Genomic DNA, 20,622 nt, shown 5'->3' on the forward strand with positions numbered 1-20,622 from the left:
CTTTAGACCAGAGGGAAGAGTGCCCCCCACTGAACTTCACCATTGGGATGTTATCTTTAGACCAGAGGGAAGAGTGCCCCCAACTGAACTTCACCATTGGGATGTTCCTTTAGACCAGAGGGAAGAGTGCCCCCCACTGAACTTCACCATTGGTATGTTATCTTTAGACCAGAGGGAAGAGTGCCCCCCACTGAACTTCACCATTGGTATGTTATCTTTAGACCAGAGGAAAGAGTGCCCCTCACTGAACTTCAAACACTACTTGCAGCTATATTTTGTCTCCCATCCAAGGAGTGACCAGCATCAACCCGCTTAGCTTGAATGGCAAGCCAGCAGTTGAATGCTGCTGACAAAATGTTCTGCAACTAAAACGTTACGTTTGACAAAATGAATTAACCCTAACTGGTAATTAAACTGACTGACGGAGCAGACAGCTGTTACTTCGAAAAACATCAGCCTGTGTGACCTCCTCACATCAGAGTTGACAACAAAGTTTGGATGTGTGTTGTCCTTGTTTTCATATTGGAGCAAAACTGACTGTGTTGTAATGGACAAGATGTTTTTCTACCATGAGCAGAAAATGCAGATATCCTGCAAAAGCACCCTGTGGGCTTTCCGGGCTGGTTGTGTTATTGAGCAAAGGGCCGGAACACGGCTCTAGTAATTAGTGCATTTCCTACTTCTCTCACAGTGATACCTGTGTTACTCAGTATTTGTGCCAGCTCTTATGAAGACTAAGTCATCTGAGCAGCATACCACGCAAACTTTTTATATAAGTGGAAGTTTGCATTTGGACATTTTTTGTAACTTTTTAAAGGTTTTTTTAAAGACTGGGGGGTCATACTCCTATCATAATTTGTAGCTGTAAGAGTTTTTTTTTTATTACTGTGAGTGTGAGTCCAATAGGCACAGGGATGTAATTGAACCAATACTCAAGCATACTTTAGATGTGTGCTTGGGTTAACAGCTTTAACCTTTGGACTACACAGGCCAGCATTGTTAAACTTTTGCAAGACTAGTCCAAACGGATCCCCTGTTTTTGAGATGTTTATAGTCCATGGAAGAATGTTAAGAGCTGGTTTGTAAAATTGACAAAACTGCCTTCATTGTGGGTAAAATGGAAGAAATTGGATTTTCTCCTTTCCCCCAGAAGACTAACCTCAGCCCTCAGCATTGTTAGCTGTAGTATTAATCTGAGGATCCACCTCTACAGTATGTAGTGTTTGGTGAATTTAAATTTTTTATCTCCATTTTAATGGTTGTGTTCTCTCAGTAAAACATCAGGGAGCCTATGGTTTTGAGAGTGAATTAAAAATATTATTGGTATCTCAGATTTTTCAGGAGATTATCACGTAAGCATCAGTATGAAAGGACATTTGACATTCTTACATTTTTATCACGAACCATTTTTGAAAATTGCATGACGCAAGTTTCATATGCTGCCATTTAAACACTTTGTAAAACATTTTTTTTTACCATATATGGATCATGGGCACATATTGCCTAATCACAGCCCTCCTATAGGATTGTATATTCAGCAGCCCCAGCAGGGAGATGTGTCCATGATTTGTGGGTTATTCAGTTCTGCACCCACAGCTCTAGTCACCACTGTGATTGTTCCTGTCTCACCCCAACAAAGAAGCAGATGGCCTGTAGTGACTTTTGGTTTGACAGAAAGGCCTGCTCCTGAGCACAGCCAGCTCCCTGCCGCAGTTCCTTAATCAGCTGGTGTAGCAAGCCAGGAGAGAGCAACACCAGCCAGAGAGCATTGTGTGTGTGTGTGTTCTCTTGTTTGTGTGTGTGCTTGTGCCGGTGTGTGTGCCACAGGGATCTGTCGAGAATGGTCTACTTCATTTCATCAAGTCCATTATTTAGTAACACCAGGCTCCCTCTGCCTGAAAGTCTAAACATTGAATAGGTCAATTAGCCTTCTCGCTCATGCTCCTGGAATTAAGACCAATTTATAGTAACACCATAATCAAGATGCCACCTTGCTGGAAAAAATAGAAAATAGGGTATCCGTGCTGAACAAACAGTAGTAGGTACAGTAAAACGTTCAAAGGCCTGATTTTTTTTTTTACTTCAGAAATACTGCACCCAACACCTTAGTTAGATATCACATCCCCCAATGAAATCCCCTCTCCCCTCCACATTGACTATAGATTCCTTATCTTGGATTCATTCTGTCATATTTGAAGTAGTGGTACTGACGTCCTTCATATACTGTGTCATGGAGGACAAAAATCTGTAACTGCCACTTCGAAGCACGTCTCCACGACAGAAATCAATAAATTTTTTCTTGATAAGCAATCGAAAAACACAGTGTATTGGCACATTCAGTCACTAATATTTGAAGTTAATATTTTCCACCACATGCCTTTTCATGACCTCATTTAAAACCATTATTAACTTGACAAATCATAACATTTGTATCGTCACTCAGAGGCGTTTGTTTAAACTACCATCTTTGAGCCTCCTGACTGGGCCTCCCAGTGCAGAGATTTGCCGTTAAACCTGGTTCTAATCCAGCTGTCCGTGACCAGGAAGCCCCAATAGGTGCTGCACAGTTGGCATTGGGAGGGTAGTGTTATTCCTTGTTGCATTGAGCTGACTGAATTCCACAGTCAAATTTTTTTTCTTTGTGTACATTGGTGCAGCTTGGCTGTCTCAGTCTTTACCTCTTATCCCATTATGAGTAGCTGAGATGACACAATGTTCTAACAGAAAATTGGGCACTCCAGTTTTAAGGAAGTATTAGAAGGATGGCACCAGTGTTAAAGTTTCAGTGTCCTGTGGTGTTTTGATTGCACACTTCCCACTCACAATGGTGTGTGCATGTATTATGACTACATTTTGTGGCAAATTGGTTTTGGTCCTTTTAAGTGTTTGAATGAATGCTGTTTGATGCAACTCTCTTTAGGTTCCATTGATCAAGTATGGATTCAATTTTAGAACAAAGCTAGGAAGCAAATGTCAGCTCCACTCTAAAAAAATAAAATCCTGATTTATTTCGTCAAATAACTATCTGAAATTGTGGCATTGATGTTTAAATCATAGAGATGATTAGAGGACTTTACTGGAAATGATTGAATTCTAGTATGGACATAGCCATTGAAGGAATCAGCCATTTTAATATAATCAACTGGGTGGGACTTCTGAATTTATTGGGTGATTGTTCCTAATGGCCTGGTTGATCATGTGATCAACAAGATCATCAGAAGGAACCAGACAATTATACTGAAATTGACTACTTCCACAGCATATGCAGAGACACTGGGATGGCCTCAGTGGCTCTGCTTATGCTGGAACCAACTTTACAATGGCACAGATACAAAGATAAAATCACTCCACCTCTTTCTGGTTGCAATTTATTTTATTGCTACAGTACATACAATCCTTGACAGGTATTTTAAAACAATCTGGTAAAAAGGGGTTTAAGGAGCAACCTAAACTAGACTTTTTCTAAATTAAATCCCTATATGTTCTGGGAAATGCCGATCACTTAATCACTTTCCTTGCCAAATCAACTTATTAGCCTGACAATTCATTAGCCTGACTTAGTCATGCAGCGCTTGACAGACTGGAAACAAATTGAACCCGTCAGCTGAGGAAACAGAAGGGGAAAAAAAGGGATAGAATAGAAGTGTAGATAAATGTTTGTCTGAGGGAGCGATGTGGATACAACTAAACAAAAACCCCTTTTTACGGCAGTCAGATTTGCACAGTGTAGTAACCATCAGCGAGACGATTACATCCACGCCACTGTAATGCCTACACGTCTTCGACACAGCACACTAAACCGACAGCCTCATACATACAGTAGCAGCAGAATTCATCTTAGTGCTCCACTGACAGATCTGAACCCTGGCAGACTAATGTGAGAGACGTAACAATAGCCGGCTGCATTGAGCAGGAACAATTTCCAAAGTCTTTCCATCTATTATATAAACCAAAAGGGGAAATAAGCGTGCAGCTTTTTGTATTCAATTTCTGCTTTCATGCCTGTAAAAGGTAATTCTTATGGTTTGAACAATGTCCTAATCGAAGATAATTACATGCAATCATTTCCATTCAGTAGGTGCAGTGGCCTCCATTTCTTAAAAAAATATATCTAAAGCATATACATGTTCAGGTATTTTTATATCCTTTATTTATAGAGAAACTGAGGAAATATAGAGGGCAGAGTTTTTTGCTGAAAGGGCAGCGGGCTGGATTAGAACCCATGTTGTAGCAGTACATGTGCACTGGAGCCAGACGCTAGACCACTGGACCACCCGAGGCCATCTCCAATACATTTTTAATTCGACTAGCACACGGGACCTCGTGTCGTTACAGATGGCTGCAGAGACTGTTATCGACGTTAATCACTGCACTTATGGAGCGCTTGGATTTTCACAAGGGAAAGATATCCGTTAAGTGTGAGGCAGAAACTGGATCCAGTGGAAGGGACTGACCCCAACCCCTTGGTCCCAAGCCATGGAAGGTGTCCTCTTTCTAAAAACAAACGGGTGTCTGGCCTTGAATGGTACAAGTGCATCCTTTTAAAGTGCTTACACAGAGTCCCCAATTTCTCCCTGCTTGCTTGGCCAAATCCCTATGTTGAGTGAGCCCTTGACTCTTAACCCAGGTCCCCAGAGGAAAGGAGCCAAACCGTCTTGACGGTTCGGAATAAAAATAAGGATTAGGGAAGAGATGGAAGGATCAGACGCTAAACCCCCTGGAGTTTAAATTAGATTTACCTGTGCATTCTTGCGCCCATCGTGACAGCCAAGATGAGTTATCTTCATTCTGAGCGGTGGGTGTTTTGGCTATTTTTCTAAGAATAATTCATCAGAGCGCCTCACCTTCTGGCAGCAGAGTCTGCTCTTAGATCTCATAGCGATGCGTCACCATGCCTTCGCAAAAGCGCGATGCATTTCGATTATCGAAATCCCTAATTAGGGTTTTCTTAAGCAGAACGCTCGATTAACCCTATTTGTGAGACGGTCAAAGGTCAGTGGCATATCACTGCAAGCCCCAGAGGTTGTTTTGGAGCGCGGGAGTCATGCTTGGCCACCTCAAACTCCTAATGTGCTACCCGCTTGGTGTGAGATGTCACCCATGGATCACGCCAATGCTAATTGCCATCTGCTGCACCCACACTTCCCGGACCTGCCACATTACTTGTTTTCAATTACATCTCTTTAAATAAGATTACAGCTCTTATTTTCAGAAGAGTGTCGGGATCATGTCAAACAGGTGAGAGCCATTATGCTGCCATTATGGAGTTCAAGTGGCTATTATGTTTTCCGTCTCATGTTAGATTAGGGCTACGATGGGGTACAGCTGTCTCCCCTTGCTTCCTCCCTCTGGTGAGCATCTTAAAAGGTCGGCTCTGGTTCCTCCTTTGCTCAAAAGCAGCACTTCCGTTTCAAAAAGAAGGTCCAGATCTGTGGATTTCTGGCTGCTTTGAAAGGCTCTGAAATGTTTTTTATTTATTTTTTCTTAACGATCCGTTTTCGCTTTTCCCTGTCCACCCTTTTTTTTATTAAAGCGATGTGAAAAACATGCCACATAACTAACAGGCTATTGAGGGAAGAAAATAAGGGTGAGTTGGATTTTGTTTGGATGTCTTTTTATGAGAACGGGTGCATCGGATTTAGTTTCACTGTCTTTCTACAAATAATTTATTTTTAATGACATTTTGTGTTGAGAACTGAATGTCTATCCTCCACTAATAGAATTCCGCTGCATTATGGGCTTGACGGGAGCTTCATTACTTTCATCAAACCCTTCTTTTGGGATGCATCTAATACAGCCTAATTGATTTAAGGCGTATCTTATTAGGACCTTTGTTCATTCTGAAATGGTCTACAGGCTCACATTACAGTATTTTCTACTGAATACCACAACAGGGGCTGTTGACATTGATCACCAATATTGAGACCGTAAAACAAGAAAAAGAACACAATGGCTAATAAAGCCCATGAATCTAACCACAACTGCCTCATTTGCTAACTTTTCTGTGGCCATTGGCACAATATGCATGCTTCCAATATTGGCAATACAAACAATTTCAAAACACAAGTACATTGTGTCCCTATGCAAGGAACCAGGCTGGTTGTGGGCATTAGGAGGGCAGACATTTAGCTGTCTTACCCTTTTGATGCAGGCCTAGTTAATTTATCACTCATCTTTCTGAGGTAAGAACAGAGGTACTATACAGTCTTTACTGTCATTCCTGCAGTTGGGGCTTGATTGCTTGCGCAGCAGTCATCTCCCGACGGGCACATGCACACATACTGTGCACGAAAAGATGTGGGAGTGTTGATTGACCCGGTGGCAAACAATTTCCAGCTCTGCATCTACCGGGGGAAGCTCTTGCTCGTTAGATGTGTGTGGTTCTACAAGAGGGCAGAGATTTCCTAAAGCTCCGACATGTTATGCCTGGTGCTCGTTGCTGTACTGTCGCCATATGCCAATGGACGAAATTGGGCCATAGGAGGATTGTTTCAAAGTCAATTTGGATGGAACAGTTGATATGAGTAATTACAGTCCAGTGTTTCTGAAAGGACTACAATCTGACTTTAGGAAATAGGTTCCAACACTGGCCAACTTCAGCAATCCTCCTCATTCTTTCAATGTGTTTTCTCAGCAACAATAGCATTGCAGGGGATAGGGTCTTTATGTCGGTGAAGGGTCTTAATGTCTTTATGTCAGCTTTGTGGAAAGGTTTGAACCCTGCAGTAGAGTAGATTCTGTGTATCCATAGATGGTATGAAACATGGACAAGGACAATTTATATTGGATGATAGTGGTTGAAAGAAAACAATATATTTCCCCTTTCTCTCTAGTCCTCCTCATTGCGTCATCCAGCATGTCCTGGTTCCTATTGGTCTCTATGAATAGACTGCTGTTTTAATTTAAACTACTATGACTATCCCTAACCCTCAGGAATGTACTTAGCTGACTAGCACGCTTTGGTTGATTAGCAACTTTGTAGGTGCATAGTAAAGTATACACATTTAGTATAGAGACATTAATAACCCTACTCTTGTTGAAATCAGACACTTTTAGATTTTTGTTTTGTTATAATGGTTGTTAAAACGGTAACATTTTGTTAATGTTTTTAGTTTCTGTAGTTGGGTAGGTACTCTCTTTTTCCACACTACAACACATTTTAATCCTGTCAGGTTGGAATTGTAATAAATTCACAATGAAGATTCAGGTATTGTTTAAAAAAAAAAATTATTGGCACAATTCTTGGGGAGAATTGTATCTTCATTAGCAAAGCACATTTCTCAGTACTTTATCAGTTCTAAGAAATCCGAAATTATTACTATTAGAGGTGGGTGAAGCATGTTATTAGTTTAACTCCCCCTGTGTTTCATCCAAATCCATGTATTACATTTATGACAGTAAAAAAACTGTTCACCAATAATTTCCAGATAGTACAAATATAGTGTCCACTTTAGGAAACCATTTAAAGAATGTAGGTTTAATTATAGCTAGATGACATAGGCTTACTGGAAGTCATACACGTCCCACCCTGTGTTAATATTAATTTGTTATTAGCTTCCTTATTCTAGAGTAACCGTACCTCTGACTTCTTTAGATAACCCTTCCCCTGAAATGCTGTTTGAAGGAGTGCTGGGTAGCATATGTTAGGGTAGGGCAAATATTTTCAGACAGTTGTTGAAAATAGTTTGTAGCATTTCAGTGGACAATAAACCTGGAAAACCTTGATTGTGTTTTTCAAAATTAAGTGGATGAATGCACTACAACTCATTTTCTCATGCTTGTTTCAATTTGTATGAAATTTGAATGAAGAGCCTTTTGGGAGCCAAATGATCGATCTTGAAAGATGGCTCATCGAAAACACTCAGTGCCCATCACCCTTTGGAGCTCCGCCCACGAAACATATTTGATTGGTTTGACCGGTTTCCTAACCCTTTTTATAGATAGTTCCTATTATTGACTTCTCCATGTTCTGGACGAGGCTAGCTTCCCTCCATCTATCTGATAACTTGCTCAGTCATATACTTGAGAATTGAAGTATATAGTAGTTGGGTAATATTGTTTAAAAATATAAACACAATGTGGTTTTTCCATATTTCTCACACATTGATGAGTGTTTTTATTGATGTTGGTGGATCGGCGTTAACGGTTCAGGTTAGCTCAGGTTCTCCATAGGGAGTTGGGCCTGGTAAGGATGTGATGAAAGGACCTGGCGTAGGATTGCTTTTTCCGCCTCATTGCCAAAGGCAGGGGTGCTTTGGCCTATCAATCCCACTGAGGAGAATGTTTGTAGTAAGCCGTCCCTGAATAGACATTGCTGAGAGATGCCCTGAACCCCCTTCCTTTCCTTATGCCTTATTACCTGTTGTCATGGTGTCCCTTACCTGCCGTGGTAGGAAGCTAAAACCATGCCACTGTTTGGTTTACCCACACTGTCTGCCTCTTAAGCAAACAGCATTATTTAAACACAACACAGGCTTTTGTATGTGTACACTGGGAGGCTCGCACCTGGATGGTTTTAAAGGGAACCCAGGTCTCTGATGAGACTGGGCTGTTCAATTCACACCAAAATTCCCTGGTTTCCTTCTTTTGTCATGTGCTTCTAAACAAAACATCTGACCGGTCCAGGTCTCAACAGATGCAAACAGCCTTCATTTGGGGAAATGGATTGAGTGTTTTACTTGAATTAGGCGGAAAATAATAGGTTGTGTCCCATTTGAGTCTGTAAATACACCGTCTTTAAAAAGGCTTGTGTATTCTCAGATTCCAAGCAATAAAATGTGTCGGTGTTTTGTCCCAAACAATGAAGGAACTGTCACATATTTCAACCGATTACTCAATCGAGCTTTGTCAGTTATATTTAGATTTTAACTTTAGCACAGCCCTGTAGCTTTGTGCTGGACTGTCTTGTACCCCGTGTCTTGTATTAGGTGAAAATCACATGTTTTTTCATCAGTGCTGTAATACAATTACATGTAGGACAATGAGGTTGTAAATAGACTGGGAACATAAGGCTACTTTGACAAGTGCAAATGCCCTTCCCTGGCTGTGCGCTGTTGGGGTAGTGTTGCCAATAGCTCAGTGTGTCGGTATGACCAGAATTTGAATTCGGCCTCTTTGGAATGAAAGCTCAACGACTGCAAGGGACATGTGGAAGTGGCCAGAGCATGAAGACCCATCTTGTCCTGCTCCCACTGACCTAAACCATTCTTCTCCTCTGCTACAGCTCTCCATCCCATTTGCCTAGTGGGACCTCTGGTGTCTACGATAGGGTTGGTTCTGTTTGCCTGGAAGTAAATGGGTAGGGACGGGAGCCTTGTTGGGGTGTTAGATCCTATTTTACCACTGTAATGTATATCTCACAGAGAAGCACTTTGAAATTGAAAACATATGATCCAGTGTTTGTTCAGGAAGTTCCTCACCAAAAGTGCAGCACTCAGTGAAATACCCATATCCTTAGTAAGAAAGAAAAAGAAAGATAGATTACTCAGATGCATACGTTGTTTGCCTTCACAAACCTTTTCCAGGTGTTTGTATTACTTTGTTCAGGGGCCCTACAGAAATCTAAAAATGTGTTAATGTAATTTAACATTCTTTCATCTTTTGTTTTTCAGTTCAGTGCACAAAGGCTGTGATCGGCTTGTACGGCCAGACAATCGAAGTGCCGTGCAACAATGGAGCTCCCAAGCCGGATGATCTGATCTTCACTAAATGGAAATATGTGAGTAGCTACTCTTGCCACTGTCCCATTAACCATTGTCTCCCACTGACTGTTTCAGAAACAGATGTAACTGGAGACATGACTGTGTCAGTCAAACTACTTTTAAATCAACACATTTCACAAAGAAATACTCATGATGAAATGTAATGGTAACTTGACAGAAAGCCTGCCTTATAGTTGAAATACAGCTCTCCTGCTGTATTTCACACATATTATTATGAAGTGTGTACCAATTTGGCACAAGATGAAAACCTCTGGCATCTGAATTAAGTGTGAAACCTGATAGTGAGCCCCATACGGCTTTGTTTTTCGAATCAGGATATGGAGGATGGCACTTCCGGAGATCTCCTTGTCAAGCAGGCACATAAGGACGAGGCCCAGATCAAGGCCTTGGATGGCTACAAGTACAGAGTAAGCATCGCAGCCAACTTCAGCCTCATGATCCAGAATGGTTCCATGGTGGACCAGAGGACCTTCACGTGCATGGTGGTGTATGGTTCCAACCTGGACGAGCATCGCGTCAGCGTCTCGGTCTACAGTAAGTAGGAGCTGCATCTGGGTTTGGTTTTGTCAAACAGGGAGGGGCAATCTGACTTTGACCAATAAGGAAACACTTTTTTTCTCTCTGAAACACTTTGCCAAGACGTACCCTAACAAACGTGTCCCAGGGGTAGCTAACTAACCAGCCTGCTGGGAGAGCTACTGGGCATTGGAATCTTTAGCCCTAGGCCTGTTTGAACTAATCAGATGCCCATTAGGATTAGCTGAAGTAACTGAATAAAAGCCTACATATCCCCAGTAGCTGTTTTTGTCCAGCACCTGACATATTTTTCCAAATTTCTTCGGACAGTTTGCTTCCCACCCTAACACTGATAAGCTATAGTCTATCCCTAGGGCGGAAGTGACCTCCCCCAGGCTAACAGTTGGTTACAGTTGTTAGTGAAAACTTTCCCTGTCTATCCAAAAGTATGTAACTTTTGGAGATGTGTTTATGATACATATCTTCACAACTTCGACTATAGGTCTGAGATTTCAGGTCTTTTGATGTCAATACACCCACTTCTTCTCATATTAAACATACTTTTTACCACACCAGTTGTAAACACTTCTAGAAATAATAACACAACACATTTTATATTGCACTTTTAATACTAAGAAAATCTTAAGATGCTTTAAAAAACAACCCATTCGTTGAGTTCTGGCAATGGCTAGGCTGATAGTGTTTGTTTTGATGGATGATGAGTTTTGAGGCAGTTGACAACTCTTTAGACTTGTTTCAGGATTCACAGTACTGAGATTAATTTTGTTTGAAGTCATTAGAGTCAGGACTATTGCATGAAAATAAATAGTATAATATTTGATATATACAGGTTTAACATTGTGTCTGAAAGTCAACACACCCCTGTTTAAATGCCAGGTTCTTGTGATATAAAAGAATGAGACAAAGATAAATCATGTCAGAACTTTCATTCCACCTTTAATGTGACCTATAATGTGAACAATTCAATTGAAAAACAAATTGAAATATTTGAGGGGGAAAATAAAAATTTCACAATAACCTGGTTGCATAAGTGTGCACACCCTTAAACTAATACTTTGTTGAAGCACCTTTTGATTTTATTACAGCACTCAGTCTTTTTGGTAGGAGTCTATTAGCATGGCACATCTTGATGTGGCAATATTTGCACACTCATCTTTGCAAAAGCGCTCCAAATCTGTCAGATTGCGAGGACATCTCCTGTGCATTGCCCTCTTCAGATCACCCCACAGATGTTCAATAGTATTCAGGTCTGGGCTCTGGCTGGGCACTGATGCTGCCACCACCATGCTTCACTGTGGGTATGGTGTTTTTTGGATGATGTGCAGTGTTGTTTTTGTGCCAAACATACCTTTCGGAATTATGGTCAGAAAGTTCAACCTTTTGTTTCATCAGACCATAACACATTTTCCCACGTGCTTTTGGTAGACTTCAGATGGCCTTGGATGTTTTTCTTTGTAAGAAAAGGCTTCAGTCTTGCCACCCTCCCCATAACCCATTCATATGAAGAATGTGGGAGATTGTTGTCACATGTACCACACGGTACTTGCCAGAAATTCCTGCAGTTCCTTTAATGTTGCTGTAGGTCTCTTGGAAGCCTCCCCTCCCAGATTTCTTCTTATCTTTTCATCTGTTTTGGAGGGACGTCCAGTTCTTGGTAATGTCTCTGTTGTGCCATATTTTCTCCACTTGATGATGACTATCTTCACTGTGTTCCATGGTATATCTAATGCTTTGGAAATTCTTGTGTACCTGTCTCCTGACTAATATCTTTCAACAATGAGATCCTTCTTGTGCTTTGGAAGCTCTCTGCGGTGCATGGCTTTTGCTCTGAGATGCAACTAAGAAAATGTCAGGAACAGCTGAACTTTAATTTTGATAAATCGGAGTCACTTTAAATGATGGCAGGTGTGTAATGATATTTAACATGAGTTTGAATATGATTGGTTAATTCTGAACACAGCCACATCCCCAGTTATAAGAGGGTGTGCACATTTATGCAACCAGGTTTTTGTAAGGTTTCTATTTTTCATTTTTCCCCCCTCAAAGTTTTCAGTTTGTTTTTCAATTGAATAGATCACATTATAGGTCACATTAAAAGTGGAAAAGGTTCTGACATGATTTATCTTTGTCTCATTCTTTTACATCACAAAAACCTGCCATTTTAACAGGGGTGTGTAGAATTTTTATATCCACTGTACCTTTGTGTTTAGCATTTAGTTCTTATTTTTGAGGAAGCATTTTTTGCAGTGTGATTGAAGCATTTCCATTATACACAGAGTGTATTTTGTATTTTCTTGTTTTGCAGAGATGCCGTTGCCCCCACAGATAAAAGACAAAGCCAAAGAGCTGGAGAATGGCAAACTGACACCGGTGAGTAAAATAAATGTTGCATAATGTAATGATATAGTGGACTTAACTCACCACCACAGGTACAACATTTTTAACAGCCTTGATAAAGATGAACAAAGAATGTATGACTATCAAATAAGTAAATATTGGATACTAACACAATTGCTTAGAAAATAGTTTTTGTGAAACAAGTAATACTTTTCCCACTTCACAAAAAGATGGGTGTCACAATTCTTGGCATCCCTGTTTTCCATACCTTTCAATACATCACCTTGCAAGTATTTACTGCCACATTGTTGTGGTGCTGAGACCACATTGTTGTGGTGCTGAGTTTATCAAGAATGTTGAAAGATTCTCTACGGAAAAATGTGTTCTCCAATACTGCAAAGTCTTTTAAAAACAGGCATATTGCTGTCATCATTTCCAAGGTGAGGTATTGAAAGTTATTGGTGACAGGGGTGGCAATCATTTTGACACCAACATTTTGTAAGATAACAAAAAATAGCTTGAGGAGGAGGCCATTATAAATACATTTCTTCTCTGGGCAATTGTATTTCTCTGTTAGTATTACAGTGTTTGCATTCGCTATCTGGATCCATATTACAGTATTTCTATTATTCATTTTTAACTGTACTTTTTGCAGATCTTTATCAAAGGTGCCAATAATATTGGACCTGACTTTAGATGGAAACTGTTTGAGTCAGTCCACCAGAAAGCAATGTACATTTAATATGGATTGAGTCTGCTTTTTTATTACTATTCCTGCCCAACAATTTAAACATTATTGAAGGGCTAGGGGCACTTTTGTTCTGTGTGCATGAGAGAGAGTGAGCAAGAGAGGAGAGAGAGGGAGGGACGTCTGGAATGATAACCCGTGAAAAGGATGAGAGAAGGCATGCATGGTTCATACTCCAATCTAATTACAAAAGTACGAGGAAAAAATATTACCTCTGGCACTTGGCAGTCTTGAAATATGGAGGCTTAGAATTATGTGAAATAGGGACTTCACTTTTGCCTGGATACAAGAAACCTGAATGGACCAAGATGTGAGGAATTTGTAATACCAAGTTATTATGTTTAATAAGAATATATGTAATTATTAGAGAGTTGTGTGTGTGTGTGTGTGTGTGTGTTCTTATGACGTCTGGGTTCATTGGTGATTAAAGTTTCTGGTGGTGGTGGCTTTACTGGTACTAGGTCCCTTTTCCTTGTAGTCCTTTCTATATCTTTAAGTGTTTGGGTATGTTGATACTAAGAGAAAGAACTGCAGGGAGGTGGTGGTCCTTTTTTTGAGTGAATGCCCACTGAGGTCTGCTATGTTCAAAGGTCTCTTTTGCTCTCTTAAGCTCCTCTTTCTTTCTTTCTTTCTTTCTCGCACACAATATACCAAATGGAGCACCTTCTCAGACAGCTTACTTTAAGAGCAATGATTCACTTCAACGCCAAAAAATTCCAATTTCAAGGTCACTGGTGGATATGTACAGTTAGTGGCGACTGGTCATTAGGGGCAGGTGGGGCACAGCCCCACAATGTAATGTACATTGTACGTGTGAAAATATTAATATGCATGCTCAGTGTTAGTGTGATCAATGTAGATGACACAAATTTGATGCATTTTCGAGACTGTGTGAGGGCGATTCAAGACTTCAGAGGCACTATGATTCTTCAAAGGGACATCTAGCACTGTACAAAACGAACTGTTAGACTGTATGTATGAAGTGTACAGGGAGGAGATAGCCAAGCAAGGTGGATGATACATCATTTGTTGCCATACAGGCAGATGAGACAACTGATGTCTCCACTAAATCACAAATGGTGGTTGTGTTGTGATACATGTTGCCTGACAATACAGTGACAGAGAGGTTTTTGGAGTTTGTGGAAGTCAAAGATAAAACTGGACTTGGCCTCTCTAATAGCATCAAAGGTGTGCTGGAACCACTGAAGCTGGGAGAAAAGCTGATCGCTCAGACTTATGATGGTGCCTGTAACGAGTGGAAACGTCTGAGGGGTACAGACGCTAATGAGTGAGACATACCCACATGCCCAGTTTGTTCACTGCTATGCTCACCAGCTGAACCTGACCTTGCAGCAACTTTGTTCAGCAAGGATGAGCATCCTAAAGTAGCTTTTTGCAGATTTAACTGCTTTTGCCACCTTTTTCTTGTTCCAAAATGTGTTGCGGCACTTGCTGAGGCAACACAGGGACGCATTCCAAGGCCACCCGCTGTACGATGGAACTTTAAAAGCAGAATTGTCAATGCAGTTTGGGAAAACCGCGCTGCGCTGCTCCTGTGTATGAAGGACATACGCACACAACCAAGATGGGATGAGGCCACCATAAGTGAGGCATACGGTCTGTCAAAAAAACTCAGGGGCCGAGCCTTTCTGCAGCTGCTGGAATTTATTTTCTTCCTTATACCAGTAGTTGATGTTTTGTACAAAACTGCAAAAATGGAGCATCGATGCATCTGGGATTAGCAGTGCGCTCACTCGTTTCAGGGAGAATGTCCAGAAGATGCGCAAGCATCTTGAATGGGTTGCCACCGTTCACGATGGAACAGACGAGCCAGGCCGACGAGTAACCTACACAGCGCCGGTGATGAAGGAGGCATGCGACAGTCATCTCCCAGGTGGAGCAGATGTTTTCGCCTGATCGCTGCCAAGCTGGTTGACAGCTCGCTCTTACCACAATGTATCCTGTCATTCCCTACATCTGAGCTTGACTGTGCGATGAAACTATGGCCTCTAGGAAACGAGGAAAAGTTGAAGTCTGAACTGACCACTCTGTACCGCCACACTGAGCTTCCCACTGGTAAGACGGCCCTGTCTCTGTTAAGATCCATTGATGAGAACAAACTCAAGGACGCTTTTGCTGAGACCGTCACTCTGCTGAAAATTATCGTAACAACACCTATGACGACATCTGAGTCAGAGAGGATCTTTTCCACCTTGAAGAGGGTAAAAACCTTCACTTGCAATACCATGTGACAGCCACGACTCAACACATTGGCCATGTTGTCCATCGAAAGCCAGCTGATTCAGCAGCTACATGACTTCATTCCCAAAGTCATCGAAAAGTTTGCCCAGAGGAAGAACCGCCATATCACCTTTCTCTTCAAGTGAACCCTCAGCTTTGGTGAGTGAAAGCATATTTTATCATCCTGCCTTTATGGTGCTGGTCCGTGCATTGGTCATATTTTTGTGCTTGATCAATTGATATAGATGGTGACGAGTGTCAGTGTGTCCATGTTTATCTATTAAGGTTGTTGTCATAGAATGGATCTTTATCCCTAAAAAGTTGTCTTTCCGCTTTGTTGTGGCTTTCAGTGGTGTTGAGCTCATTGCTGTTCACGATTGGTCCTGTAGGCACATTGGTTCTGAGCTTGGTTGCATTCCTAATTTAGGTTTGTAAATGTGACAGTGATAATTTTACATGTTTGTAAGAGAGAAGGAGAGCAATTACACAAGGTCTCTCTCTCCAGTATGTGTACTACAACACCTGGTAGAAGCAAGCCGCTTTTTGTTGATGTCTTAAATAAACACATCAGTAGCTAGAGGGAGTTTTGTAGCTTTACTGGTATGTGTCCTATATTTTGAAATGGTTTGTGCCCCACTGATTTTTTTCCATATAAAACACCACTGTGTAGAGTATAGACAGTTTTTGTTAATGTGTTTGTTTGTGTGTTTGTGTGATTGTTTGTGTTCGCATGTGCGCACTCAATGTGTATGACATCAAATAATTAGTTGTGTTCCCAGACACTTCCTGCCCAAATACGGTGAAGGTCTGTCTGAACAATGCATCAAACTTGGACTTGTTTGCCAATAAGAATGCTGTGAGAAACTGCTGGAGCGATAGCAGTAGCTTAATCGGCTTAGTCTACCAACCAGTCTTCTCCCACAAAAGGTTTCCCCCAAAGTTTCTTGTGGACCTAAACACCAATCCTTACGTTGTGACATTGTTGTGAGACAGCGGAGTGTACAAGTGCAGCTGCCACTGAGCTGTCACGATACTGCTCGACTTAAAGCAGTATAGGGCTAAAACTGTCTCATTAATTCATTAATTAATTAAAGTAATGTTACTATTGTAGCTAGTTGGTTATCTTCTTTTGTATCACGCTAAGTGGCTGGCTCCGGGTGAAGTTTGGATATCACAAGCAAGTGTTTGCGTGTGTTAAACGCTTCACTGTATTTCGATTTGCAAAAATGTCAGGTGACACGCTTTACTTTGTATTGTCACTTCTATTGATTTATAACGTCACTCCCGCTAGGCCGGGACTTTTTGGTTGAGTCAGGCTTGTGTGCGCTGTGCACAAAATTCCTGTGGAGGAGTTAACAATTGCCATTGGAAGAATTTTAGCCTTGAATTTTTGCTGGCTAAAAATGTTATCCGAGTGGCACAGAAGATTGGGATTCTTTGATTACTTTGCTCGTCAAAATCAGAGACAAACTATCTAGATCTTAAAACAATAGCCTTGTTTATACATGATGCTAACATGTTGCCTTTGTCCTGGACTCCACATTCAGACTGCAGACACATTTATAAAGCTGTAGACCGTTAAAAAGGCATTGTGAATGTGGTTGTGATGAGAAATTGTAAGTGTAAACCATCAAGATAAGTTTGTTGACGTATGTTAAGCCCCGTTAATATCTCATTATAACATGCATCTCAATCTTGATAATGTCCATATACCCCCAAGATAACTGTTCAAAATCAGATACCAATGCATTGTTATCAATTGCCCGACGTATAAACAGGGCTTTAGAGGCTGGTATGAACAGGGATTAAAACCAGCAACCACTGGTTAGAAAACAACTGAACCCTCCTGGTCAAAGAAACCGCATTGGTCTTGAGTCTGCATCCCATCCACATGGGAAGGCTGGACCCCGACACAAGCCGGCAGCAGTGAAGGAGGGCAACAGGATGTATTATTGACGCTGGATTCTCTCTGAGGATCCATTATCTGATACAAGCGTCCAAGTGGGCACCTTTTCTACTTCTGGCGGTGGGTTCGCTTTCTCATTCCACTCAGCACTCCCGAGCCAATGCATCAGTGCCACAAGGCCTGCAATTACGCCCCAACCCAACATGAGCTCTATATCCCCCCCGTCTAGCATATGCATACCACAAAGTTTCCCGCACCACACCTAATCCTGTCAAGTCTTTATTGATGATGCTCCGGCTTCTCCCCTAATAGTCTTTTCGCCCTTCCATTTTTCTCCATCCGACCCGGGTCGGTTGTGTTTGTCAGGGATGTGCTGCCTAACTAAGCCCCTTGCCACCCGGCGCCGACTGTCACACCAGAGCTTTTCCAGATCTTTCACGGTTAGAGAGGGAGCAAGCTGTATCGCTAAGGTAGACAGCCTTTCCTCTTTGAATTTCCAGGATATTACAGGTCTATAGGTCAGTCCAACGGGACACTTTCTGACTACCTGTTCCAGGCTGTTATTCTGGACAAATATTATATTATGAGTGTCTTCATCAGTTACGTAACTTATAGCACTTTGCTGTAAATTTGATCATAAGGTTCATTATAGATTGACATTGTACACTGATGAGCCAAAACATTATGACTACTCACAGGTGAAGTGAAACATTTTAGTCATCTCCTAAAAAGGGCACATGTCAAGATCTGGATAGATTAGATGTTAAGAGAAAAATCTGTTCTTGTAGTCAATGTGTTGGATGCAGGAGAAATGGGCAGTTCTTATCTGAACCGACAGAAAGTCTACTGTGGCACAAGTTAGATAACTTTTTTATGGTAGTTACAGGAGGAATGTGTCACACGACACTGCTGCATATGGGGCTGCGTAGTCGCAGACCAGTCAGAGTGCCCATGATGACCCCTGTCCACCGTTGAAAGCGCCTACAATGGGCATGCAAGTGTCGAAACTGAACCTTAGAGTAGAAGGTCGCTTGGCCTGATGAGTCTTTTTACATCAAGTGAACGTCCGTGCACGTGTGCACTGTTTACCTGGGGAAATGATGGCATCAGGATGCACTGTGGGAAGACGACACGCCGGTGGAGGGAGTGTGATGCTCTGGGCATTGTTCTGCTGGGAAACCCTGGGTCCGGGCATTCATTTGGAAGTAAATTTGACACATGGCATCTACCTAATCATTGTTGCAGACCAGGTATACCCATTCATGGCAAAGGTAATCCCTGATGGCAGTGGCCTCTTTCAGCAGGATAATGCGCCCTGCCACACTGCACACGTGATTTCAAGGTATTGCCCTGGCTTTGAAATTTGCCATATCTCAGTCTGATTTAGCATCTGTGGGATGTGCTGGACCGACAAGTCCAATCCATGCCGGCTCCAATCTTGTAACTTAGAGGAATTGAATGATCTGCTGCTAATAGCTTGGTCCTGGATACCAGGACACATTCAGGGGTTTTGTAGAGTCCATGCCTTGGCAGGTCGGCGTTGTTTTGGCAGCACTCGGAGGACCAACAGCATATTAGGCAGGTGGTCATAATGTTTTGGCTCATCAGTATATATCCATATATCATAGTGTGGTACATTAACAGGAAATGATCTTATGCCCCTAAAACAGAAAAAAGTCAAACACTCTTTAATGATTGAATATTAATGCATCGGAATCAATGTTTTTTCATACTCTGTATGTGGATGTGTCATAAAATCTTTTCAAAATAAAATCATTTCTATTGGTAAACACACAGGTCCTATGTAAGTGTGTGCTGAGTTAAATTGGTTAAAGTGGTGTTTAGCATGATCAGAAATGTCCTCAATATAATCTGTAAAACCTATAGAACTGCTGGTTGTTTAGAAGAAGGACTCAGCTGAAACCCATGTGGCTGAAACTGTAGAATAGGAAATGACACATGATTCTTGTATGAGTAACCTTTGTACTTGTTTCCTCTGATGACGCTGAATGTTTTTACTCTGGTACATTAACCCTAACCCTGGGTTTCCAGCAGTGATTCACCACTGAACTCGTGAGTTCATTCATAAAATGGCTGTACATGTCTCTTTCTCTTTAGTCTTTTAGCACTTGTTCCACTGACACAGATTTTAGCCTGTATCCAATCAGCTGTATATAGGCATTGCAGATATAGCATTCCCCTGGCTCTCCCCTTTTCATTGATGGATTACTGGTTTGTGTCACAAATGGTGCGATATTTACAGATGTCTTAATATCTGTCTCCATTAGGCCACTCCGACACCTCAAAAAGACAGCAAATGACGCATTCTGGTAATGCATTGACCATATTGGCTTATATCGCCTGGTTCGCAAGACTCTGCCAAACAGTAAAAGAAAAAATTGTGCGGCCAGCACAAACATTACAGGATCAGGCAACACATACTGACATGACCACACCCGCATGATGATACTCGTATGGATTAAAGGCGATTCATAGGTTGAATTGAATGACATTTAGAATTAAATAAGTAAAAAAAGATATACTTTCTGTATTGTTACTAACATTGCCTTTAAAAGCCACTGCCTATAACAACCGGATTGAACAACTGCTCTAACTTAATACACAAAGATAACCCGCTTGATCTGTGTATAGGGAACTGTTTTTTTATGTCAAATGTGACAAGGCCCGGGGTGTGGAACCAAGCGCGGACAGAGAGGCAGAGAGGCAGAGAGGAGATGTTGTGCACAGATGTTTATTGTAGGAATAAGCAGGCTCGTGGTTGACAGGCAGGCAGAGGTCATAAAATTAATCAGAATCCTAGAGGTACAGAGGAATTGGCTGGTTCGAGGTTGGGGACAGGCAAAGGTGGTAACGAGGTGTTCTACAAGGCAGAAGCACAGGGGGCAGGCAGGCTCGGGGTCAGGGACAGAAGGGGTTCGGTAACTGGGAAGGCTGAGCAGAGAACGGGTAACAGGAAACCGGTAACTCAGGTGTAAACGCTGGAAATGCGTGAAAAGACAATACAATCTGGCAGCGGGCGAACAGAAAACACAGGCATAAATAAACAAGAGGTAACGGGAACACCTGGTGGGGGGGTGGAGACAATAGTGAGACAGGTAAAACCAATCAGG

At 41.7% G+C, this 20,622-nt stretch overlaps 1 protein-coding gene across 1 annotated transcript in view; it reads left to right on the forward strand.

Moving 5' to 3' along the window:
* alcama (activated leukocyte cell adhesion molecule a) overlaps positions 1-20,622 on the forward strand; it is a 77,254-nt gene that overhangs the window by 37,550 nt on the left and 19,082 nt on the right. Inside the window, exons 2-4 of the mRNA XM_010901756.5 lie at positions 9,612-9,718; positions 10,037-10,256; positions 12,565-12,629. Of these exons, the coding sequence (XP_010900058.2) occupies positions 9,612-9,718; positions 10,037-10,256; positions 12,565-12,629 (392 nt within the window). The remainder of the gene's footprint in view (positions 1-9,611; positions 9,719-10,036; positions 10,257-12,564; positions 12,630-20,622) is intronic.

The sequence above is a fragment of the Esox lucius genome, chromosome 7 (genome assembly GCF_011004845.1).
Source record: "Esox lucius isolate fEsoLuc1 chromosome 7, fEsoLuc1.pri, whole genome shotgun sequence".
NCBI lineage: Eukaryota > Metazoa > Chordata > Actinopteri > Esociformes > Esocidae > Esox > Esox lucius.